Genomic DNA, 26,595 nt, shown 5'->3' on the forward strand with positions numbered 1-26,595 from the left:
TCTTGTGGGTTCTCACCTTAGGAGCTATAGCAAAACCGAAACTTTGTAAAGAATATGGGGTATTGTAATAAATAAAAATCTTACAAGTATTCCAATTAAATGACACATCTCTTTCTTTTTATGAAAATAAATCTGAAACTAGGTGGCGCACGAAAAAAATATTTCGCCCATCCATTTATTTGAGCTAGTTGTGTTTTGACAAAGCTTATAGTATTGCCACTGGAATGGTGACTCGGGTGGTACATATCTTCTAGGTGGAGTTAGAAAAAAATAATCTATATATATTCAAAAATTTAGTTACATGTTCTTATTTTAAAACCAAAATTTATGATGGTTTTAAATTGGGCCCTTCTTTCTCTCTCTCACTACACTAAAACATAAAGTTGCCAGCCACCCTCCTTGACCCTTTGGTTTCCTAACAACAAAATTTCTGCAACTCATCATCATCTTCAATACAAAATTCACTGTTACATGAAAACTCAATTTCTAGAGAGAGAAACAGTAATGGCCGATGAAAACTCACCGAGCAGCAGAGATCAGGAGCTCCTGAAACCTGTCGCCACCACCCGTTGACCATGACGGCGGCGCGTCGTCGTCAAAACCCTCGCCGGCGTCCAGTTCACCGTCGCATAACTCCGACCGTGAGGTATTACACTCTCTCTCTATCTCTCTCTTATTATTGTTATTGTTATGATGATTTTGTATGATTTGAATGTTTTATTGTGTTATTGGATGATGAAGTTCTGATTGACCTCTAATTAGCGTTTTAGATTGGGGATTTATGATGACTGGATTAATATATTGAGTTGTTGTTTGATTGATCTGAATGCATTTATAGCGAATTATATGCTTAGAAGGAAATAATTAGAATTTAGGAGTGAAGTGACAGAGTGTTTTGTGACATGAGTTATGTACTTATCGTAACCCTAAACCAGTTCGGGTTGGTCAACAACAAGTCAAACCTGGTTTTGGTTTCAAATTAGGTTCGTGTGATTCGGTTTGTTGACTGTTTTTTTCCCGGTTTGATTAGGGTTTAAACCGGTTTTGAGCAATTTTGACTCTTTTTTACGGTTTCGATTTGGTTTGGTTTAAAATCGGTTTCAAAGAGAGAAACCCAAACGAGTCCCAAACCTACGGTTTGAATCGGTTAGGACTGGTTTGTGTGTCTACCCGTTCAGTTTCAGCTTGGGCCATCATTATTTGTGGTATGAATAGATTAAAATGTACGTGAATTTTAATGCTGTTTTTTTTTCTATTATTAATCATATTGTTCTACTTTTCCAATCATATTAATTAAATTAGGTTCTAGTCGATATAAATGTAATTAACCAACATAAATGATTTTTTTCGATAAGAGGACTAAAGGCAGGTCAGTTTCATGTTGAGAATGATGATGATATTACTCGATGCTAATGATTTATGCTCGCGAGTTTGATTTTAAATCGACAAAAAGTCACACAATATTATTGTGACAATGAGTATATGATCGAAGAATCTTTGAATCTTTCTGTTGGATTATTTGAGGTTTTCAAATGATTTGGGCTTATTGCATTTGTGTTTAAAATTCTGCAGTCATTATTGAAATAACTAATAGAATTGAAAAGTCAAATTGCACCTCTTTTTGTCATGCTATCATTATAATATTAATTAACCACTAATTTTAAAACCAGATACGTTGACTTGTGATTGCAATATTTACGATAACAGGTCGGGAGGCGAGTTGAAATGATGGTACTTCCGCTAGAGTTATTACAACAATTCAAACCATCAGATTTCACCGACCAACAAGAATACGACACCTGGCAAAAGCGAAACTTAAAAATGTTGGAAGCGGGACTTCTTCTACACCTTCACGTGCCACTTGGCAACGCCACAACTGCATCCCAAAGGCTACAAAAAATCATCCGTAACGCGCTCGAGAAACCAATTGAAACCGGAAGAAACACCGAGCCGTTACAAGTCCTACGTGGTGCCGTAATATCATTAGCCAACCGGTCAACCGACGGGTCAACCGACTTATGCCATTGGGCAGACGGGTTCCCGTTTGTTGGTGCATTACGTCTATTGACTTCGTCTTGTATCATGTTATAGGTTCGAGAAACGAGAAGTGGTTGAATAGCATGTTGGACCGCTTATATGGACATTGTCCATAAAAGCGACCCACACAACTTCTTGGACCGCTTTTATGTCATGTACGTATAAGTGGTTCCAGAACACTATAAATAGGTGACTGGTTATTTCATTTAAAAAGGGCTCGGAACTTGTAACGAAGTGCTGCCGAATTGCTTCCAGGTTGTAAACATTATCAGAATCAATAAAGTGAAGCATTATATTTAGTTTGAGCATCTAATTCACTGATTCCGCCTTTGAATTGGAAAACGACTCTTCTGATCGACTCATTCAGGGTCAACTGGTGCATTACGTCTATTGACTTCGTCTTGTATCATGTAATAGGATAGGATTGGTTAGAATAACCAGTGCACGAGGTTCGAGAAACGAGAAGTGGTTGAATAGCATGTTGGACCGCTTATATGGACATTGTCCATAAAAGCGATCCACACAACTTCCTGGACCGCTTTTATGTCATGTACGTATAAGTGGTTCCAGAACACTATAAATAGGTGACTGGTTATTTCATTTAAAAAGGTTCGGAACTTGTAACGAAGTGCTGCCGATTTGCTTCCAGGTTGTAAACATTGCTAAAATCAATAAAGTGAAGCATTATATTTAGTTTGAGCATCTAATTCACTGATTCCGCCTTTGAATTGGAAAACGACTCTTCTGATCGACTCATTCAGGGTCAACGACGATCCTACAAGTGGTATCAGAGCTCAGGAGGAAGAGTTCAGCTCAAACTTGATCCGTTTTCTGTCTTCTACACCTTCTTTTCAATCTAGACAAGTTTCCACGGTTAAAATTGGACGAATTTTTCACAGGACGTGTATTATTGGACAATAATAAACCCTAGAAAGTTTCAGACTTAAATTCAATCTAAAAACAGGTCAAAACATGTTCGAAGTATGGATCGATCATATGACATCATCATGAACCGCCTTTAGGACACATCTTGGACCGCTCGAAAGTTTATCCTGGACCGCTCATTTTGACAATTTTGGGCCGCTGTTTTGGACATTTCAAATCTTGAATCGCTCGAAATTATCTTTCAGGACCGCTTTTCTGAACATTATGAACCGCTTTTTTGGACAATATTACTGTTAGGATCGCTCGAGTGTACATCTCAGAACCGCTCGTTTGTACATTGTTTGGACCGCTCATATAAACAATCTTGGACCGCTTATATAGACATTTTCTGGATCGCCTTTCTGGAAATACTCTGGACCGCTTTTGTGGTTCTGATAATTTTCAAAATCAAAAATTTTGCTAAGTATTGTCTAATCTTCCAGGTACGATCAAAATGGTAGCAGAAGTACAGCTGACACGAGAAGAAAGGCATGCACGTATGAGATTAGATGATGTATGTACTGCTTACAGAGAAGCCACATGGGCTGGAAGGTGGAGCAAAGATAAACAATGCTATGTTGATCCTGAAGGAAACCCAACTGTTGATCCAAAGACAGTTGATCTTGAAGCATTGGTTGATGCTATTCCTACTGTGGATGTCTGGTGTAAAGGTCTTAGAGAGAATCCAAGATACAAGCAGCAAGTTGAAGAAGGAATTAGAAAAGTCATTTTTGCAAGTCTGGAGAAGAAAAAGAAGAAGACTGTCGAGGAAATTGTGATTAAGAGTAAGGAGATGGTGAATGAGGTGAAGAAGGTTGAAAAGAAAGTTGAAGATGGTGCTGAAGAAAAAGAGCTAGTGGTTGAAGAAGTCCAGAAACAGAAGACTGAGGATATGACAGTGTCAGTCATTGAGGTAAAAAATCAAACTGTTACTTCTGTCAAAATTGATAATGAAGTTGAACAGCAATGCAAGAAATGCATGGAAACATGCAGTGCTTGTATTGAGAAAGATGAAAAACTCAACAACAGGGACATTGAATTCACTAAAATAGAAAATATTTTCAAAGAAAAATGCCATGAGATGAGTGAAAATGAAAAGTTTTTGAAACAAGAAAATGAAAAATTGAAATTAAAATGTGATGATCTTGAAACAGAAAACATGAAATTAAAAGAAATATGTTCAGCTGTTTGCAACGAGTGTGTTCCAAAAGACATCAAAATTCAAGAGTTGCAAAAAGAATATGATGTAATGAAATTATCATATGAAACTGTAAAAGAAGCGTATGAAACTTTAAAGAGTAAAGTCAAAAGTCTAGATGATCGATTGTGTGCTTGTCAAAGAAACACTAAATTTCTTGAAGCAAGATATGAAGATAAACAAAGGGTGGTAAACCAATATATTGATGATGTTGCTAAGCTTAAACAAGAATTGGCAGACAAAGAAAAATTGGTCAATAAATTGCAAAGTTATCATTCATCATCATATATTCTGGAACGTATTTTCAACATCACACCCGATGAGAAAGCGTCTGAAAAGAACAAAAAGGGAAAAGGGTCTGAATTTCATCAAGTTCCACCACCGTTGGAGAATAATTATACATTCTATGATGGCGAAGAAGTGGAAAAAGTTATCAACATGGTTGATCAGTTACCCGACAACATCGATGTGACTTACACCAAATCTGATGATATCAGTGATTCAGAGGTGGTTGGTAAGGTTGTTGAAAGCATTTTTCAAGAAAACTCGGTTGAAACAAGTAAAACTGAATCACAAGATGAAGATGAAGGAAATCTTCATGATAGTTATCTGAAGAACATCAAATCTGAAGAAAATTTGAATGATGATTCAAAGGGATTGGTTTATACCATGATTGGATCAGACAAATTATTCTTGGATGTTGTCTTCCCAATTCAGAATGTGATCTCAGAAAAGGTTGATAAAGTTTTCAAAATGGTTGAAATTGAAAAATCTGAAATTTCAAAATTTGTTGGGAAAGGTCACAAAACTTTTTATAACAAACCGGGTGGCAACAAGAAGAACATGAAGGCTGGGTTGGGTTATAAAAGGAAACAAAATTGGAAGAAAAAGATAACACCAAATTATCAAGAAAAAATGAGATTTGTTAAGGGAGATAGTTTAGCAAAAGAAAAAGAAAACAAAATGAAACAATCTAATGCTGAGTTTGAAGTGCAAAAGAAAAAGCGACAACCACAGGTCAAAGATGTGTCAATGAAAACATGTTTCAAATGTGATCAATTAGGACATCTTGCTCGCAAGTGTCAGAATCTAAAACCTGTGGATGTTGTTCAAAAGAAGTTTGATGCTACAAAACACCAATCTGAGTATGTGAAATCAAGGTCAACCAAATTTGATTCGAAACAAACTTGGATGTATAACACAAACAAGTTTGCTTCAAATCAAAAATGGAAATCAAATCCAAACAAGTTTGTTTCAAGACAAACTTGGAGTTCTCACACATCCAAATTGAAAACAACACAGATTTGGAGACCTAATAGTGTTGTTCAAAATCAAAAGGTTCAAAAAGGAACAAATTTTTACAGACGAGGTACTCCAGAAGGTCAAGTGTGGGTGGTTAAGAAAAGTGTTGGGTTGATAAACAATGAAAATGTTGGGAAGGATCTAGAGAAACAACAACAAATTTGGAAACCCAAGATTGTTTTAAAAGAGAAAGGTTCAACTTCTGGGGTGAAAAAGTTTGAAGAGTCAATTCCAGTTGATTATGATGCAAACTTTCTACCACTCAAGGCTGAAAATTTCAAAATTCAAATTGCAAGAGTCAAGGTTACACCTAAGGCTGATCAAGCCTGGGTGGATACCATGTTTGATTAAACAAGTTGGAATTGCCGGAGCTTCCTGGATCGTGAAGCATGAATCGGCATCTATTTCTATTGATTGAAATTATTTGTATATTTGATAAAGTTTGAATGTGCAGGTACTCAAGGGTGGTGAAGACTGTCAAATCCAACAAGTGCCTGGCGTTAGCATATGAAGAAGATCCCCGGTTTGGTCAGACGGGGAAAGTATGTGTTTGATTGTGTGTAAATTTTTAAACAACTTGAGATTTGTTTGTGTGGTGTTTGTTGGTTGGTTGCTTACTTGGTTGTTGGTTGATAGATTGTGATAGACTGTGATGGTTGTGATAGTTGTATGTTAAATTTGTTTGAATTAGGAGTGATGGACTATGCCGAAACCCTCACGGCGGAACAAACATGATTTCTCACAAGTTGAAGAATGGTTTTCTAACGGTCAAAATCAATGGGTTGTAAATCATGGGGGTACGTTATATTTTCTGCGAAACAGAGCATGAGATGTAGAAAATGGATGGCGAGACAAAGCTATCAGTATCGGTTTGTCAAATTTCTTTAATGGTTTTGCATTTTAGGGGGAGAAATATTGTCAGAAAATACAAAAACATTAGAAAAATTTGAAAAATATAAAAATATGATAAAATAAAAAATTTGAGTTTTGCGTAAAAAGAGGAAATGATAGTACATCAGTAGACAGTTACAGTATGCTAAAGATTTGTAATGATTAAATAGCGTTAAACAGTCTCACTGATGATATGTCGATAGGTTTTTATACATTTAGTAAGCTTTTTCGGGATATAAACCTAAATTCAAAACTTGCTTATTTCGTGGGGAACACTACTTGGATATATAGGTAACCCCTGAAATCTCGTTTGACAGGTCTCGTATTCTGTCGATAGGTTTTTATACATTTAGTAAGCTTTTTCGGGATATAAACCTAAATTCAAAACTTGCTTATTTCGTGGGGAACACTACTTGGATATATAGGTAACCCCTGAAATCTCGTTTGACAGGTCTCGTATTCTGATATACTAGGTGTTTATACTCTATGATGTCTGGGGTATTATTCCGGGACTTCTGCTGAACGGTAGTTCTGACCTAGTCCTTGGCTAATACTTTATTCCAAAATGCTTGAAATATAGCATAAAGCCCTCAGCTGATTAGACAATAAAATTGATAATCAGTTGTTGTAGCTGAAAAGATTCTCTAAAGGGAACATACTGCAAAGTCGAAGCTGATATCTCTCTGCTGAACGGAAGTTCTGACCTGAGATCCCTCAGTTCTCGCATACCCTAATTTATGTACAGACATCATTGTAGTATTCTTACCTGTAAGACTGAATATTGGGATGCTGGATACGGGAGTATATTCAAGAGGTGGGACACATGAATGAGTTTAAGTCTTAAAACATCTAAATCGTATCCTGAATCAGTTGAAATCTGTATGAAAATTTAAATGGATCAGCATATCGACAATCTAAGTGAATTGTTTAATTCTGAGTATGATTTAAAGCTTAATGGTACTTGTGACTTGTCAAAAACTGATATGATCCTCTGACGCATACTCAAACAAAAATATTGTTTGTATATAGTTCTTTACAGCTTTATATTTTCAGAAAACACAAAAAGATTTTGATTTCTGCGTTATTTTCGATAAACCGATGTCTGAATTGCTAAGTTTCAAAATCGAATTATGCTGATTGTGTTTCTGAAAACAAAACGAGTTTATTAATTTGAAACTTGAAATTTTTAGAAAATCTTCAAGGTCATTAATTTGAACTTGAATGATAATCTAAGAGGGAATTGGATTCTTGTTTACTGCCATATCTGTTGATTTTATTGATAGGGGGAGTAGGTTAGAGAATTTGATTACTGGTTTTTAAAGTGTTGTTTCTTATCATTTGTATGAGTAATTACAGGAAAAATCCAGATTACGATCCCGAAAGCTGAGTCTTAGGGGGAGTCTGAAGACGAGTTTATTGCAAACAAAAGTGTGCAAAGAGCTAGGTATCGTTAGTTGAAAAGCAAGGTGATGATCCCTAAAAGCATGGAAGCTTGACGAGAGGGGGAGCTTACTGATGGTGAAGATGATCAATGAGAAAGATTGAAGATTGTTATAATCTGAACAAGTTGGCAAAGATGATCAAGACTGAAGAGGTGGCATAACAGAGGATGTTCACTGAAGACTTCGTCAATATCCGAGGGGGAGTCTGTTGGTGCATTACGTCTATTGACTTCGTCTTGTATCATGTAATAGGATAGGATAGGTTAGAATAACCAGTGCACGAGGTTCGAGAAACGAGAAGTGGTTGAATAGCATGTTGGACCGCTTATATGGACATTGTCCATAAAAGCGATCCACACAACTTCCTGGACCGCTTTTATGTCATGTACGTATAAGTGGTTCCAGAACACTATAAATAGGTGACTGGTTATTTCATTTAAAAAGGTTCGGAACTTGTAACGAAGTGCTGCCGATTTGCTTCCAGGTTGTAAACATTGCTAAAATCAATAAAGTGAAGCATTATATTTAGTTTGAGCATCTAATTCACTGATTCCGCCTTTGAATTGGAAAACGACTCTTCTGATCGACTCATTCAGGGTCAACGACGATCCTACACCGTTAAATCTCCGACTTTATGAGATCCTTCTAGAAACTTGCTTTGATGCCAATGATGAGTCATCAATTATCAGAATTGACATCAGTAGTAATTATCAAAAGCCACATGGGCCAAAACACTAAACCAGTTTGTAATTTGTGCAGTTCAGGATGAGGGCGGAAACCAAACGGGTTGAATGATATAATCCGGGTTGAACCATTTAACCATGCGGACAAAGGGCCATCAGAAGCTGGTATTGTTGAACTACTGTTGGTGCTCAATCATTTGACAAATAAAATGAAATTATGCTGTGCATTTGGTATTTTATACCAACATACGAAAATGCTAGGCTGTAGACTGATGAGGAAGGAGGCGAGAGGGACGATTTTGTCAATACACTTTACATGTATCGGTCACTCACTCGATGGCCCATGACCAGATGCACCATAGTTTGTCAAGATTCTACGAATTTTAAAGAAATTATGCTGTGCAGTTCGTACTTAATACCGACATATGAAAATGCTAGGCTGCAGAAAGAAGAAGCTAGGAAAATAACAATTTTAATGGCTTCCTTTATATTTTCTTTAGAAAAAAGCTTTAAATTGCTTCCCAGCCACGTGTTGCTACCTCTAAACTTTAATGAAGTTACCATACAGTCCCTGTCGGTGTTGCCACGCCACGCACTTCGCTTTATACAAGGATGTTATTGATTGCAATTTTGTAATTGTTTTTTAGGTTTTTTTATTTGCTGACATATTGTTCTTTGTTGCTTAGGCTGTAAGCTGCTTTGTGTATATCAAGAGTAATACTGTTGTGGAGTCTACTACAAGGAGTTTCTGTCCAACAAGCATCAGGTCAGGAGGTCATACGGACATTGGACCGCGCAGATCAAACGAACACCACATATCATGATCGATGACCTCTCAAAGCATCTGGGCGATGCTTACAAGTGGGGTCTCGCGAGTTCCTTCTATGCTTTATTTGATGGTCATAATGGGTCGGAGGCTGCATCTTATGTTAAAGAACATGCTATGAGGTTATTCTTTGAGGATTCGGATCTACCACAAGCAGCACCAACTGGTGCTTCAGATGCAGGTGATTTGTTTTTAAAACAAGTGGAAGGGTCTCATAACAAAGCGTTTTTACAGGCTGACTTATCCTTAGCTGATGAATTCAGTGTGAGCGATTATTATGGAACGATAGCTTTAACTGTTTTGATAATGGGAATACATATAATAATAGCCAATGCTGGCGACTCTCGTGCGGTGCTATGTAGGAACGGGTCTGCAACACAGATTACTGACGACCACAGGGGGTCGACTTGCTTACAACAAAAGGAAAGATGTGAGTGGTAAATAATCAGCTATACATTATCAGCCAGAGCCAAAAATCGACTATACATTAAAAGCTGTTGGTGGAAGTTTAACAGCCATTCCTGGACTTTCTGACCTGATAGATGTAAGTTTCTTTATGATGTGATTAACATTGTTTTGTAACTAAGTTTGTCTGAATTGTTGACAGTTTCTATGCAGGTGAAGAGCTAACACTAAAATACAATTATATCCCTGATTACTAATGTGACTTTACATTGACTTGAGGGTTATGTTAATGTAATTAATAATCACATTAATAATAGACTGCACATTAATAACATCGGCTGATCATCTGCCCATAACAGTTATGTATTAAATTTTGAATTAAACAACATTTTTCATTCCAAAAGACTATTTTAAATGACTATATAAATAAGTCTCCACATTGCAGGTCATACTCGCCTTCTCTTCAACAACCTGTAGTTGTTGGATCTACACGTGAGGCCATGTCAGGGAACAACACTGTCGCCGGCTATTCAGAAAAATGGACCACCCTAGAAGCCATCTTGAACCACGGAAGAAGAAATAGGCAACACACGGTATGCCCCCTATGAAACTATATGCTTTCTTTTAATATATCGCACCCAAATAGCATATTTACAGAGTGCTGGTAATTTGTGCAGAGTGCTGAATTCACCTGTCATGTTCAACTTAAGCGCATACGCAATAACCAGGAGTGGTTCAGGCTGACATGTGGCGGTGGAGGCTGCATGAAAGGTGTAGTAGGTGAAGACAACAATATGTGGCGTGATGGGTGCGAAAACCCCGTACTCTTCCCAAGAGTAAGGTTAGTTTATGATGGTGTGCAGTTATATTAATTTGTGGCAATCTTCATGCAGGCAAATAAATTGACCCTTTTATTACAAACCTTGCACAGTTTCAGGCTAGAACTCGAGGTGTTTGATTCAACAGCCTGTCACACCCCCAAAATCCACCTGCGGATAACACCCGCTTCGAGGGCGTGACTGACCAGGATCCAGCCACCAATTATACTGAATAACTAAGTTGATAACAAAAGCAATACTTACTAACCATACGATTAGCCGGTGTTAAGTTTAAAGTTCAAAGTCTTAAGTTCAGAGTAAAATGTAGCGGAAGCATAATTAACAGTTTTAAACATTGTTCAAAAGGTAGACATGATAAATGCCCAACACACGGGCCGACGACCACTACACATCCCAAGCAGCTGCTCCAGTCACTGGCCACCTGCAAAGCATGCAGTAAGGGGTCAACAATAATGCTGAGTGAGTTCACTAGTTGTCCAGTTTTAATTACCAAAAACTTGTTTCACCAGTTAATTTATCCGTTTATACATGCCATGGGGAGCTACCCCAAAAGTTTAGCGACTAAACTGTTTTTCCAATACCGAACACTAGGTAACCGTTTGCGTTTCCGCAGGATGCCCCGATGTCAATGTTCTATCATCATTGACGGATGCCTGAGTACATTAGTTCACGACCGATCCCATACCATGGCACGGTGTGAGGCTGGTAAAACCTAAATAGCGCTATCAACTAATAACCCGTTCGCCTGGCACCGGCGACTAATCGGTATTATGTAGTAGGGACTTGAGTGATAGAGTTGCGTTTAGTGCCGTTAGTTGCAATCCGTATAAACAGTAATTAACTAAAAAGGTTTCCCAATACAAGGGAAGATAAAGTAAGTTTGTTTCCCAATAACTAGGGAAGGAGTGTAGACGGTATCCCCTTTACAAGGGGATAGGGTTGTTTTAGTCTCGTGTCCCAAACCACCGGGACGCATGCTTTTAAGTTGTGAACTCACCTTGGGTTGCTCGGTATGATACGTTACTTGGTTAAGTATGTTGGTCACCACGTCCTAACATGGTTACCAAATATGGGTCAAGTCGGGTACAAGTAAACACGTATAGCATGCACGTATACAAACAGTTAACAGGCAGAACTACAAACAGTAACATATGTACATACAGTAGCAGATCAGAATGAAGTCCAGTCAATAGGAGGCCCAACAGTTGAAGCCCAAAACAACAAGACAAACAGTCAAGGCCCAATAACATAAAACAGCCCAGTCGAAACTAAGGTGGTTGCGACTCGCAACCGAGGTTGCGACTCGCAACTGCGGTCTCGGTCCGTCATGTTTTGGTTACGACTCGTAACCGGAGATTGCGACTTAGCAGGTGTGGTTGCGACTCGCAACCAGGTTTGATGCATGCTGATTGCGATTCGCAACTGGGAGGTTTCGACTGGTCACGCGTGGTTTCGAGTAGCAACCAAAGGTTGCGACTCGCAACCGTGATAACTTGCATGGCAATCCCTTCTAGAACCTGCAGACTTGTACTATCCAATGAAATTGCATTTTCATGTAAATGTTGTACCATTTCCACTAAAACATGTTTGTTTGTCTGATCATTAGCCAAAACAGATCAAATATACACATTTCAAAATATTTCAAAGGCATTCAAATTGTTCTTCATGTTCATCATCATTTTACATAACATTCAAGCAATAAACTGAAAATCATTCAAACAAAGACATATTACTAAAACCCAAAACCGTGCACTTAAAACCTCATAATCAAGCCCTTGATATAATTATTCAAGCAATTTGCACGTATCCGAAACATACATTTATAATGACCACAATCCATCTAAACTTTCTAACAAACCGAGATACACACAAACATCTTTTTAATCATCAACATTAACAAGCACAAACCAATAAGGATCATATAAAAGCCCAAACACTAACCGGTTACCCATTTAACACATTTTGATCCACACACACATGTCAAACAAACATCATCCATACACAAGAATCATAGTAACACATAACATATATTTGTCCTAGTGACCTTATTAACACATGAACATCTAGAAAGAGCTAAAACCACTAACCGGTTATAGATTCAAGATGTGCGGGTATGATGGATCGGTGAATGAGCTTCCGGTTGGCGGTTCCGAGCTAAAGCCGAGTATGTTCTTGATGTTGGTTGAACCCGAGAAGAGGGAGAAGGATGAGAAGAGTGGTCTTGGTTGCTAGAACTTTAGGGTTTTGTGTGAGAGATGAGAGTGTGAGAAGGGAGTGTGTAAAATGGCTAAGGGAGGTGGGGTCGGGTTTATATAGTGTTGCGAGTTGGGCTAAGGGTTTCCGGGTTGGGTTCTCGGTTACAAGGCCCAAACGGCCCAAGTCACTTGTTCACTCGAGACCATTCTGGGTCTCGAGTCGGGTCGAGGTTTCGGTTTACATATATAACACTTATACATATATATATACATACACATAAGCAAATCGGCATATAACACATAATAACAAATAGTTTTTCATACATTTTTACTGTTAGTCGATTACGTACACGTTTGTTACATCAAAAGGTTATCCGGAAAGATCCGAGGTGTCACATTATCCCCAAGTTTTAGGAACTTTCGTCCCGAAAGTTAAGGCAGCCACTGTCAAGCTAGTGTAACTGAAAGCGTTTCAACGAGGTGTCACATTATCCCCCCGTTAGTTTGGAATTTCGTCCCGAAATTCGTTCGTAGCTTCAGTGCTGGGGTTTTCGTTAGGGAACAACTGGGGATACTTGTGCTTCATCTGGTCTTCCCGCTCCCAGGTATACTCTGGGCCACGTCGCGAGTTCCAACGGACTCGTACGAGAGGTATCTGGCTACGTTTGAGGATTTTGATCTCTCGATCAGTGATCTCAATCGGTTCCTCAGTAAAGTGTAGCTGTTCGTCAATCGTTAGTTCCTTAAAAGGAATCACAAGTGTTTCATCCGACAAACACTTCTTCAGGTTGGATACGTGAAAAACGTTGTGTACCGCACTCAGTTCTTCAGGCAGGTTCAATCTATAAGCAACCTTACCGATCTTCTCGGTAATTTCGAATGGTCCAATGTATCGCGGATTAAGCTTGCCCCGTTTACCAAAGCGAACCACACCCTTCCAGGGTGAGACTTTAAGTAGAACCCGGTCACCGACCTGGAATTCCAATGGTTTCCTACGCTTATCAGCGTAGCTCTTCTGACGGTCACGAGCTGCCGCCATGCGTTGTCTGATCTGGGCAATCTTTTCCGTTGTATCTACCACCATCTCTGGGCCCGTGATTTGACTATCACCGATTTCCGCCCAGCAGAGAGGTGACCGGCATTTACGACCGTACAATGCCTCAAAAGGTGCTGCCTGAATACTGGTGTGGTAGCTGTTGTTGTAAGAGAACTCTACTAACGGTAGATGTTTCTCCCAGTTCTTGCCAAAGTCGATCACACACGCTCTAAGCATGTCTTCGAGAGTTTGGATGGTGCGTTCGGACTGTCCATCCGTTTGCGGGTGATAAGCAGTGCTCATATCCAAACGTGAGCCAAAGCATTTGTGCATAGCTTGCCACAATTCTGAAGTAAATCGAGCGTCTCGGTCTGAAATAATCGAGGTTGGCACTCCGTGCCTCGAAACTACTTCCTTTAAGTAAATCTCCGCCAGGGTAGAAAACTTGTCTGTTTCCTTAATAGCCAGAAAGTGTGCGGACTTGGTCAGTCGATCCACTATTACCCAAATAGTATCATTTCCGCGTTGAGACCTAGGTAGCCCTGTGACAAAATCCATGGAAATCTGTTCCCATTTCCATTTCGGGATTTCCGGTTGTTGGAGTAGGCCTGCCGGCTTCTGGTATTCCGTCTTGACTCTGGCGCAAGTCAAACATTTGCTGACGTATGTTGCTATGTGGGCCTTCATGCCAGGCCACCAATACGTAGTCTTCAAGTCATGGTACATCTTGTCCGAACCAGGATGTACTGAGTAGCGGGACTTGTGGGCTTCGTCCATCACGAGTTCACGCAAACCTCCAAAGAGTGGAACCCAAATACGCCCTGTTACATAGTAAGCACCATCTTCTTTCTGTTCTAGTTGCTGTCTCGACCCTCGCAGAGACTCAGCCCTGATGTTTTCCGGCTTCAATGCTTCAACTTGAGCATTTCGAATCTGGGTAGGGAGGTTAGACTGGATGGTAAGTTGCAGTGCTCGCACGCGCTTTGGTATAGTGTCCTTTCGGCTGAGGGCGTCTGCCACGACATTGGCCTTGCCCGGATGGTATTTGATGGCGCATTCGTAGTCGTTCAAGAGTTCGACCCATCGACGTTGTCTCATGTTCAACTCCTTTTGCCTAAAGATATGCTCGAGACTCCTGTGATCGGTGTAAATAGTGCACTTGGTACCGTACAGGTAATGTCTCCATATCTTAAGAGCAAAGATCACTGCTCCCAGTTCCAAGTCATGCGTCGTGTAGTTCTTTTCATGCGTCTTGAGTTGTCGTGAGGCGTAGGCAATAACTTTCTCGCGTTGCATTAACACGCAACCGAGTCCATGAATAGACGCATCGCAGTAAACCACAAAGTCGTCAGTACCGTCGGGCAATGAGAGAATAGGAGCGCTACAGAGGTTATCCTTAAGCCTCTGAAAAGCAGATTCCTGTGCTGCATTCCACTTGTAGGCGACGCCTTTCTGAGTGAGTGTTGTGAGAGGTTGTGCAATCTTTGAGAATCCCTGAGTGAATCTGCGGTAGTAGCCTGCTAAACCCAAGAATTGACGAACTTCAGTGGGGGTCTTAGGTGTAGGCCAGTTCTTTATCGATTCGATCTTAGCTGGGTCGACGTGGATTCCGTTCTCATTAACTACATGGCCGAGGAAATGGACTTCTCGAAGCCAGAAGTCACATTTAGAGAATTTGGCGTACAGTTGCTCGTTGCGAAGGAGTTCGAGGATAAGGCGTAGGTGCTGTTCATGCTCTTCTTGACTTTTTGAATAAATCAAGATGTCGTCGATAAACACAATCACGAATTTGTCGAGGTAAGGCTTACATACGCGGTTCATAAGATCCATGAACACAGCCGGCGCATTGGTCATTCCAAAAGGCATAACGAGGAATTCATAGTGACCATAACGAGTCCTGAATGCAGTCTTGGAGATGTCTTCATTACGAACTCTCAGCTGATGATAGCCTGATCGCAGGTCAATCTTTGAATAGTAGCTCGATCCTTGCAACTGATCGAATAGGTCGTCGATGCGCGGGAGGGGGTAACGATTCTTGATGGTAACCTTGTTCAGCTCACGATAGTCGATGCACATTCGGAATGTGCCATCCTTCTTCTTGACAAAGAGCACTGGGGCTCCCCAGGGTGATGAACTAGGACGGATAAATCCTTTATCCAAAAGTTCTTGTAGTTGCGTAGAGAGTTCCTTCAGTTCTGCAGGGGCTAGACGGTACGGTGCACGAGCTATGGGTGCTGCTCCAGGAGCTAGCTCGATTTGAAATTCGACCTGACGATGGGGAGGGAGTCCAGGTAGTTCCTCAGGAAACACCTCGGGATAGTCGCGTACTACAGGAAAATCTTCAATCCTCTTTTCCTTTTCGCGAGTATTGGTGACGAGTGCTAAGATAGCGGTGTGCCCTTTCTGCAAACACTTCTGGGCTTTTAGAAGCGAGATAATGCCTGTGACTTCTCCACCTTTGTTGCCTTTGACGATGAGGGGTTGACCAGAATGGCGAGGTATGCGAACTGCTTTCTCTTGACAGAGGATCTCAGCACGATGTTTGGATAACCAGTCCATACCAATAACAACGTCGAAGCTTCCAAGTTTGACAGGGAAAAGATCGATACTAAACGTATGGCCAGACAATTCTAGGGTGCAGTCGTGGATCACATGCGTGGCCTCGATGTTCTTGCCATTAGCTATCTCGACGGTATGCTTAGAACTTAATAATGCGGGCGAATGCTTAAGTTTCTTACTAATGCGAAGGGATACATAACTGGCATCGGCACCGGAATCAAATAACACAGAAACATAATGATCATCAAGTAGGAACTTACCCGCCACGACGTTGGGATCGTTCCTAGCCTCTCCAGCTCCAATCACGAAAGCTCTGCCCCTTGCATTTCCAGCATTGTTGTTTTGCTCATTGTTCCCAGCTCCCTGATTGTTGCGATTCTGATTCAGTTCAGGGCAATCCTTTCGCATGTGTCCTGTTGCCCCGCATTTAAAACATGCTCTGTTGTTTCCCTGCTGCTGTTGCTGTTGGGGTTGTTGCTGATTTTGCCTTGCCGGGAACTGACTTCTACAATCCTTGGCTTCGTGCCCCATCTTGTGGCATCGCTGACACTGACCCTTGTTACATGCCCCATTGTGGTGCCTGTTACACTTGTTGCACTTAGGGTAGTTTCCCCGGTAGCCACCCTGTTGCTGAGCGCCTTTGTTGTTGTCAGTTTTCCTTTGCTGAGCTGGGGCTTGAGTAGGGTTAGCATCCTTGCCCTGATTTCCATCCCACTTTCGTTTGCCATCACTAGAACTTCCTTCCGCAGCACTGATCCTTTTGGGCAACCTGCCCTCTTCCACAGCCTGATCAGTGAGTTTGTGAGCAAGTCGAACGATCGGCTGAATGGTAGTGTGGTTGGCTGAAGTTACATGGCTTCGAATTTCTGGAGCCAGACCCTTGATGTACAGTTCGATCCTTCGGTACATGGGTCGAGACATGTTTGGACAAAGAGCAGCATAGTCGTTGGACAGCTTGGTGTAGGTCTCAATCTCCGACCCAACCATCTTGAGTTCATAGTACTCATTCTCAAGCTTGTGGATGTCATCCCTGTGACAGTACTCTTCCTTGATCATATCCTTGAAATCTTCCCACGCAGTAGCGTTAGCAGTCTCTAGACCAAGCATTTGAATTTGCGCTTTCCACCATGAAAGTGCGCTTCCCTCTAGAGTACCAGTAGCAAACTTCACCCAATTAGCAGTTGGGCATTCACAGACAGCAAAAACAGCTTCGACCTTCTCAATCCAGTGCAGAAGGCCTATGGCACCCTCCGTGCCATTGAAAGGAAGAGGCTTGCAATCCATAAAGGTCTTGAAGGTACAAACACGTGGTTGCACAGGTGCAGGCTGACCTATCGGGTGAGCTGCGAAAGCTGCGGCCACGGTGTTGAGCAGGCTAGTGAACTGAGCCGGGGTCATGTTGACGTTTCCTCGTCCGCGTCCACTCATTGTCTTCATAACCAGAAAACATAGTATGAGTGCGTGATAGCGAGAATAAGATAGAAGAGAGAAGATGTATCTATCTAATCAGGCAACTAGTACGTATAGTAAAGCAGAAAGCATAAGACAAGTAAGCAAGTAACTATGGGTCCGAGCTATGAGGTCAGATAAGTCGAGCCTTGTACTTGGAGTGTAGTGTCGTCACGAGTCACGGGTTATAGTCTGGTTTTTCTCAAAAAGATTTTTCCCCTTTTTAAAACCAAGTTCACTATAACCAATGGCTCTGATACCAATCTGTCACACCCCCAAAATCCACCTGCGGATAACACCCGCTTCGAGGGCGTGACTGACCAGGATCCAGCCACCAATTATACTGAATAACTAAGTTGATAACAAAAGCAATACTTACTAACCATACGATTAGCCGGTGTTAAGTTTAAAGTTCAAAGTCTTAAGTTCAGAGTAAAATGTAGCGGAAGCATAATTAACAGTTTTAAACATTGTTCAAAAGGTAGACATGATAAATGCCCAACACACGGGCCGACGACCACTACACATCCCAAGCAGCTGCTCCAGTCACTGGCCACCTGCAAAGCATGCAGTAAGGGGTCAACAATAATGCTGAGTGAGTTCACTAGTTGTCCAGTTTTAATTACCAAAAACTTGTTTCACCAGTTAATTTATCCGTTTATACATGCCATGGGGAGCTACCCCAAAAGTTTAGCGACTAAACTGTTTTTCCAATACCGAACACTAGGTAACCGTTTGCGTTTCCGCAGGATGCCCCGATGTCAATGTTCTATCATCATTGACGGATGCCTGAGTACATTAGTTCACGACCGATCCCATACCATGGCACGGTGTGAGGCTGGTAAAACCTAAATAGCGCTATCAACTAATAACCCGTTCGCCTGGCACCGGCGACTAATCGGTATTATGTAGTAGGGACTTGAGTGATAGAGTTGCGTTTAGTGCCGTTAGTTGCAATCCGTATAAACAGTAATTAACTAAAAAGGTTTCCCAATACAAGGGAAGATAAAGTAAGTTTGTTTCCCAATAACTAGGGAAGGAGTGTAGACGGTATCCCCTTTACAAGGGGATAGGGTTGTTTTAGTCTCGTGTCCCAAACCACCGGGACGCATGCTTTTAAGTTGTGAACTCACCTTGGGTTGCTCGGTATGATACGTTACTTGGTTAAGTATGTTGGTCACCACGTCCTAACATGGTTACCAAATATGGGTCAAGTCGGGTACAAGTAAACACGTATAGCATGCACGTATACAAACAGTTAACAGGCAGAACTACAAACAGTAACATATGTACATACAGTAGCAGATCAGAATGAAGTCCAGTCAATAGGAGGCCCAACAGTTGAAGCCCAAAACAACAAGACAAACAGTCAAGGCCCAATAACATAAAACAGCCCAGTCGAAACTAAGGTGGTTGCGACTCGCAACCGAGGTTGCGACTCGCAACTGCGGTCTCGGTCCGTCATGTTTTGGTTACGACTCGTAACCGGAGATTGCGACTTAGCAGGTGTGGTTGCGACTCGCAACCAGGTTTGATGCATGCTGATTGCGATTCGCAACTGGGAGGTTTCGACTGGTCACGCGTGGTTTCGAGTAGCAACCAAAGGTTGCGACTCGCAACCGTGATAACTTGCATGGCAATCCCTTCTAGAACCTGCAGACTTGTACTATCCAATGAAATTGCATTTTCATGTAAATGTTGTACCATTTCCACTAAAACATGTTTGTTTGTCTGATCATTAGCCAAAACAGATCAAATATACACATTTCAAAATATTTCAAAGGCATTCAAATTGTTCTTCATGTTCATCATCATTTTACATAACATTCAAGCAATAAACTGAAAATCATTCAAACAAAGACATATTACTAAAACCCAAAACCGTGCACTTAAAACCTCATAATCAAGCCCTTGATATAATTATTCAAGCAATTTGCACGTATCCGAAACATACATTTATAATGACCACAATCCATCTAAACTTTCTAACAAACCGAGATACACACAAACATCTTTTTAATCATCAACATTAACAAGCACAAACCAATAAGGATCATATAAAAGCCCAAACACTAACCGGTTACCCATTTAACACATTTTGATCCACACACACATGTCAAACAAACATCATCCATACACAAGAATCATAGTAACACATAACATATATTTGTCCTAGTGACCTTATTAACACATGAACATCTAGAAAGAGCTAAAACCACTAACCGGTTATAGATTCAAGATGTGCGGGTATGATGGATCGGTGAATGAGCTTCCGGTTGGCGGTTCCGAGCTAAAGCCGAGTATGTTCTTGATGTTGGTTGAACCCGAGAAGAGGGAGAAGGATGAGAAGAGTGGTCTTGGTTGCTAGAACTTTAGGGTTTTGTGTGAGAGATGAGAGTGTGAGAAGGGAGTGTGTAAAATGGCTAAGGGAGGTGGGGTCGGGTTTATATAGTGTTGCGAGTTGGGCTAAGGGTTTCCGGGTTGGGTTCTCGGTTACAAGGCCCAAACGGCCCAAGTCACTTGTTCACTCGAGACCATTCTGGGTCTCGAGTCGGGTCGAGGTTTCGGTTTACATATATAACACTTATACATATATATATACATACACATAAGCAAATCGGCATATAACACATAATAACAAATAGTTTTTCATACATTTTTACTGTTAGTCGATTACGTACACGTTTGTTACATCAAAAGGTTATCCGGAAAGATCCGAGGTGTCACATTATCCCCAAGTTTTAGGAACTTTCGTCCCGAAAGTTAAGGCAGCCACTGTCAAGCTAGTGTAACTGAAAGCGTTTCAACGAGGTGTCACACAGCCGAAGCTGTCATTGTCTGCTTTGATGACACTGCCGAACGCTTGACAAAGGCCACTGCTCATGATATACTCACAGCAGAGTCTGTCCTATCAGGCGTCTACAACCTTTATTCTACCGACATCCAGGATAAGTTCACTCCGGTGATAGTAAGAAACCCCGACAACAGCATTTCAGCACTGCCGAAATGTTTGCAGTCTCTTGTGGGCAGCACTCAGACCCTCCTGCTTGATTCATGTACGTACTATGATCATGGTTCTTTCGAAAGTTTTAACTGCAAGAATGTTCTTCTATACGGAGATGGCGGTGGGTGCGTTGGTTCTTCCACACCTCATTCGCTCTCTAATAAAGACAATGAGGTAGTGCCGATACCGACACCAGTTAAGCACGTTGAAACGACCATAAGGTATATCTCCGTTTATCATTGATTTTGACTTCAATAAGAATCGTACTGATGATATTTAAACCACACAATATGCATTACATTTACAAAAAGTTTTGTTAGGTATGTGCAGCATTATAATTTATGATTTTGTTTCTTTTTTTTACATTAAAATGTACATAAGTTAGTTATGAATGTCTAAAACGACCTCAAAGGAAGGGCCCCATGAAAGACAAATATGTTGGGCTAATCGGGGCCATGAACCAACAAACCTAGCTTTTTTAAGCAACCTTATAGCTTTTTTTAATTGTCAAGAAAAGTTCCCGTTCTTTCCTTCGTAGGACTACTTATACAAATTCGGGTTCGGATTCAGAAGAAAACGTTGACGATGATCCACGTGAAAGGTACACCGTTTGGACACAAACATACACATTTAGATATCACTTTTATAGTGTTAGCAGTAACTCATTAAATTTCAGATGCCATTTAACATTTAAATCCCCTTTATTCCAAAGAAACTACCAAAGTCCATTTAACAGTTTCAATTGACTTTATTCCTAGCTAGGCTGCATACATTAGATAAAAAATGCAAAACCTACCACTTTTTAACGGTCTTACTTTTGTTAATTCACTGCAGGCAGTCGACCGGTGATGGGATTGGGGATGATAGTGCCATGCGTTAACTAAAGTTCGGTCCATGTGTTAGCCAATAAGACAAGGAGGCGTGCGAGAGCTACTGCGTTTTTTCCATTTACGTTTCATGTTTTTTATTTTGGAAGACATCTTTTCCCTTTTTTTTGGCACAAGAGTTATGCCGACAGAACAAATTACGATCCATGGTTTAATAAAGTTTTAGCATGCCTCTTTATATAGGTCTTTGACTTACGTATATGTGACGTGTGTGCATTATGAAAACCGAGACTAAAAATGTGGAAATAACTGCTCTTCTTTTCTTTTATCAGAAGGTTTATGCTTGATACTTAACAAGAACTTGAAGCCTGGGAGCTGGTATATCTTTGTTTTTCATTTTTTTATGTCTTTGTTCTTAAATAAATGGCGTTAACTTCAGATGCCTTTAATTTTAAAAAGTTTAGAATATCTTCATGATTTCATCCAGCTTTAATGTAGATTTTGCTTCCTTTTTTCCCTTTTGGCTAAGTAACGTGATACCTACATTTCTTTTGAGATCATTTTGTGGAAGGCCGCAACATGTGTTTTCTTATGTTTGACTTTTCAACTGTCAATGCAATTTTGTGTTTTCTCAGGTAAGTACTAACATAATTCGCAAGTACAGTGGGCCAGTTGATATCTGGTTTTCGTTATGGAGTGCCCAAAATCCTTTGAATGGATAAATGCATTGCTTGCTAAATGAAATTCCATGTGGAAGCTATGGTGCAATGTCACAACACTTGAGTCAATGGGTGCCTTTTGGGTTATTATATCTCAACAATTATTACATGATTTTACTTTGTTTGATATAAATAAGTTGTTAACATGTTAGTTACAATTATAGCGTGGTCTCAAAAGGCAAAATAAAGACAATAACTGTTATGTTAGTTACAACCCTTCCCACTGTCGTTTCAGAAAAAACCAATAACTATTATGCATGTCGTGCATCGCACGGGTATTCCCCCTAGTAAATATGTAAAGCTTATGGCATTAACCACTGGGATGGTGACTCGGGTGGGGTATGTCCTTTAAGCTGATCATAAGCAAAAGCATGTCGAAGCTCATAACATCATCCATTATCCATCATAAATTTAATCAGGATTACATAAGAGTTTTTTTTATATAAGACGGTAGATATTTATCTTTTAACTTGATAAGCTTGAAGCGGGATTACGTAGCATTGTGGTCTTTTAAGTGTGGGATCCATAGATGAATAATTCACTTGAATATAATGAATTATGAATAAGGGCTTGGAAACCAGCGGGGGTTTAGGTGGATCATATACCTGCAATCTTGGTTAACATGTGCTTTGATTTGTTTATAAGATAACTGCATATATTGAAAACTGATGTTTCTGATTGTGATTCCATTGCAGATAATGTTTACGGGACGGAAAAAGATAAGTGTGGGGATGTGATGTGCGCGTGCAAACACGTTGTATTTTGTATAGTTTTATGTCAGTTTTAAGTATTTAAGTGTTTTTATTCGTATTGGTATATGTGCTTATCACACGTTGGGTTTTTTAGGTTTAACGGGGTCTAAACGAGGAAAAATGAACATCCAAGCTGGAAAACGGGTTCGACAGGTCAACATGGGACCTACAACACAAGTTCTGGAAACCTGACTTCCTTGCGCCACATGAGGGAGCAGAGTGGGTCTGGTGCATAGCATAACAAACACCAAGTTAACAAAAGTCAAAACTGAATCCCTCGTACCACGCGAGGGAGCAGAGTGGTTGTGGCACGTGGCATGACAACGTATGGCGGTGGATTTTTGTTTTTTACCTAATTATGCATGGAAACTTCCCCATTCCATTCCCAGTCATCAGAGACGAACCCAAAAGCAATTTAAGCGATTTTCGTAGTATTCTTTCATCTTCTGAGCTGTTTCTTCATGTCAGATCATATCCCGATGATAATTGAAGCTGTGATGACTTCAATGCACAGCTAATCTTCTTGTGGCTTCCGCCGGATCAACGATTGCTTTGTTTTGCACTAGACTTTGTTTTCTGATTCTTATTAATTGGTAATTTTAACTACTTTTGTTGATTTTGTGAAACATTTATTATATTTAAATTGTTTATCGTTTATCAAACGTATTGGCGATTTCCTTACATCGTTAGCGGGTTGGTAAATTGGTGGGTAATTGATGTGTGTAAAATGCAACATATAAATTACATCAAATGAGGCATAAAACTAACCCTTTTTTAGTACTAATGTTGGAAAAAGTGTGCTTTTTTCTTCCTTTTGTATTTTTAGGATTAAATGAGCTCAAATGAACAAAAGAAGCAAAAATATAGCTAAATCTAACATAAATACAAGAAAAGGAGTAAACGTGGCATGCCCGACCCCTCGACAGCATCTTCCAAAGCAAAAACAAGACATCAGAAGGCTGAACATGCCCCGTGCCCAGCGGACACGGGGGCGTGCCCAAGTGTCTGCAGAAAAGACAAATTTGTGGAAGCTTCTATCTCCCAACACGGGGGCGTGCCTAGCTCCACACGGCCGTGGTCAACGCTAAGATTCGCAGAATCCAAGCAAATATTGACAGTACAGATACGCTTCTGCACACGGGGCCGTGCCCAGCGGACACGAGGGCGTGGTCAACTAATGCGGAGAAATTGCAATTAATTAAGAAAGAGAAAGTGGATGGACACAGAGCCGTGCCCACTGGACATGGGGCCGTGTCCGGGCTTCTGTGCAGGCTATAAATAGAGGTGCTTGGTTCACTTCGGCATCCCTTGGCAAACCACCTCTCTCACACTTCACCCACCCTCCACCACCATCATAACCCACATCCACCACCATCATCCATCATCCATCATAGAGTGTGTGTAGTAGTGTTGGAATCCAAGATTGATAGTAAGATTTCTTGACAATCAAAGACCATATTTGCCTAAGTCTCTTACATCACTTAGTGAAGACAAGCAATTAGTGTAATACTTTTGTTTTTTTTTAATCTTTTCGCACTTTTTATTTGTTTTGTATTAATAGCTTTAATAACTAGTTTCTTATGTTGAAGGTGAAACTTCCTTATCATTTGTCCGTGGTGTTTTGGTGTTATTTTACTGTCTATATAAAATAAAAGATTTACACCATTCATATCTCTACGGTCTATATAGAGATATGTTGGCTACCTGGTCGGGGGTTAAGGAAATGGTTTGGTAAGGTTCTTGCCTTGTTCAGTGTATAGATCCTGCAAGGACCTGGGTCAAGCTTAGTAGGACCTCCTTCAATACCCACTGGTATTGGATGGCGGGGGTGCGAATGGCTTGATCCCCTCATATGTAAACTACTATTAATACATTAACCCGGCTACTTGGGATTGTATCCCTGCTGACTCAAACCATTTAGCCGAGGGTAACGTCACCTTCAAAAGAGGGGCCTACCACATTACGCATTAATAACTTAATTAATTATCTTTCAATAATCCAACCCTTTAGGATTGTATCCTTCCTGACTCAAACTACTGGGTTGAGGGTAATGTCACCTTCAAAAGAGGGGCCTACTACTATAACTAAGATAATCTCTTAAAAAGTGCAAAAGTGCAGAAAACATCAAAGGTTATAATAAAGGCGAGTCGGATCCAAGTGATTCATCTTGTCTATCTGTTTTTATTTTATTTTTATTTTCAGCATTTTTAGTTTTTATTTTCATGTTTAAACCTTTTTCTAAAATTTTTATTTGATTAGACGTTGAGGATAAACCGGTACTAAAAGCTCTTGTGTCCTTGGACGACCTCGGTATCTTACCAACTCTATACTACGCTCACGATGGGTGCACTTGCCCATATGTGTGTTTAGTGTTAGTAAAATATCGTGTTTTGTACATTTAAAACTTGACTAAAGTGTTAAAAAGGGCTTAAAATATACATAAAAATATATAACACGACACGCACATGAAGTTTTTGGCGCCGTTGCCGGGGACATAAGGATTTTAAGAAAGTTAGGAATCAACGGCCTAATAGTTTTTCTTATTTTTCTATTTTTTTAGGATTTTTCTTAAATTTTTAGTTTTCTGCAGAGCTCAGCACGGGCCGTGCCCGCTGAACACGCCCCGTACCCAATCTTTGGTACTGGCAATCATGTTTTAAGTCAGACAGTAGCTGAACACGGGGCCGTGCCCAATCAACACGCCCCATGCCCAAGTATCAGATACTGAAAACAGAACCGTAAGATCCTGACGGTTTGTAATTTCTGACACAAACATGAGCGATACTGATTTTTTTACTACCGCTCTTCTTATGATACGTGGTGTCAATTATGTGGTGGAACTCACGAAGATTTAAAATGTTATTTTTTAAATTACACTCCCCACTATATAGACCCATTGTTTTCCTGTAGCCTTAAGATGGGCGAGAGTAAAAATAATCCCTATCTCTCCCTAGAATGCCTCAATCATCTATTCTAAATGAAATGATTCTTGAAGAATTTTTTCAATTGGAAGATCTAATTCTTAACTGGATAAAAGAACTTGAGATGGATATAATTAATTCATCTCAAGACGACGATCATGAAGAATTAGGGAGATCGCATTCGGATAAAAACAACTTCGTTGTTCCCGAAATCACCTCTAACTCTTGCGAAGACTTGAGCGATAGTCGTCCCTGTGTCGATTGTGCCGTGAAGGACTCCCCATCGACTTCCTTTGATGCATACATAGACCTGAGCGATTCAACATACACCTTCTTTAACGAGAGCCCGGATAAAGGGTGGACTTGTCCACCTACATTTAGCATAGGAATCACCCTTTCCGATAACCTCTTGCGTTCTCGTCTTAAATTAGGGCAATTAAGGTATCTCAGGCACTTCGGTGTTGTTCCGTCCAGAAAGGAACCACCTGATTCGGATAAATTTCTTAAAAATAGACGCAACTTCATAAACAGCTTCTAGACACGGGGCCGTGCCCATGTCAGCACTCCCCCATGTCCACCAAAAGAT

The 26,595-nt window shown here is 40.4% G+C and overlaps 1 protein-coding gene and 1 long non-coding RNA gene across 2 annotated transcripts; both read left to right on the forward strand.

Annotated features, from left to right (window-relative positions):
* The first annotated feature begins 9,297 nt into the window (after window positions 1-9,297).
* Window positions 9,298-9,965, forward strand: LOC110944590 (probable protein phosphatase 2C 47). Its single transcript, XM_022186246.2, has 2 exons — window positions 9,298-9,740; window positions 9,911-9,965. Exons 1-2 carry the CDS (start codon window positions 9,298-9,300, stop codon window positions 9,963-9,965), a joined length of 498 nt encoding a protein of 165 aa, XP_022041938.2.
* A 10,670-nt stretch (window positions 9,966-20,635) lies between these two features.
* Window positions 20,636-21,974, forward strand: LOC110863896. Its single transcript, XR_002549454.2, has 3 exons — window positions 20,636-21,011; window positions 21,329-21,391; window positions 21,625-21,974. It is a non-coding gene; the product is annotated as an uncharacterized LOC110863896 (long non-coding RNA).
* The last annotated feature ends 4,621 nt before the right edge of the window (window positions 21,975-26,595 follow it).

The sequence above is a fragment of the Helianthus annuus genome, chromosome 6 (genome assembly GCF_002127325.2).
Source record: "Helianthus annuus cultivar XRQ/B chromosome 6, HanXRQr2.0-SUNRISE, whole genome shotgun sequence".
Lineage (NCBI taxonomy): Eukaryota > Viridiplantae > Streptophyta > Magnoliopsida > Asterales > Asteraceae > Helianthus > Helianthus annuus.

Coding starts and splice junctions, on each gene's coding strand:
- LOC110944590 (XM_022186246.2), top strand. CDS start 9,298: ATGATCGATGACCTCTCAAAGCATCTGGGCGATGCTTACAAGTGGGGT. Junction 9,741..9,910: donor CAAAAGGAAAGATGTGAGTG/GTAAATAATCAG, acceptor AATTGTTGACAG/TTTCTATGCAGGTGAAGAGC.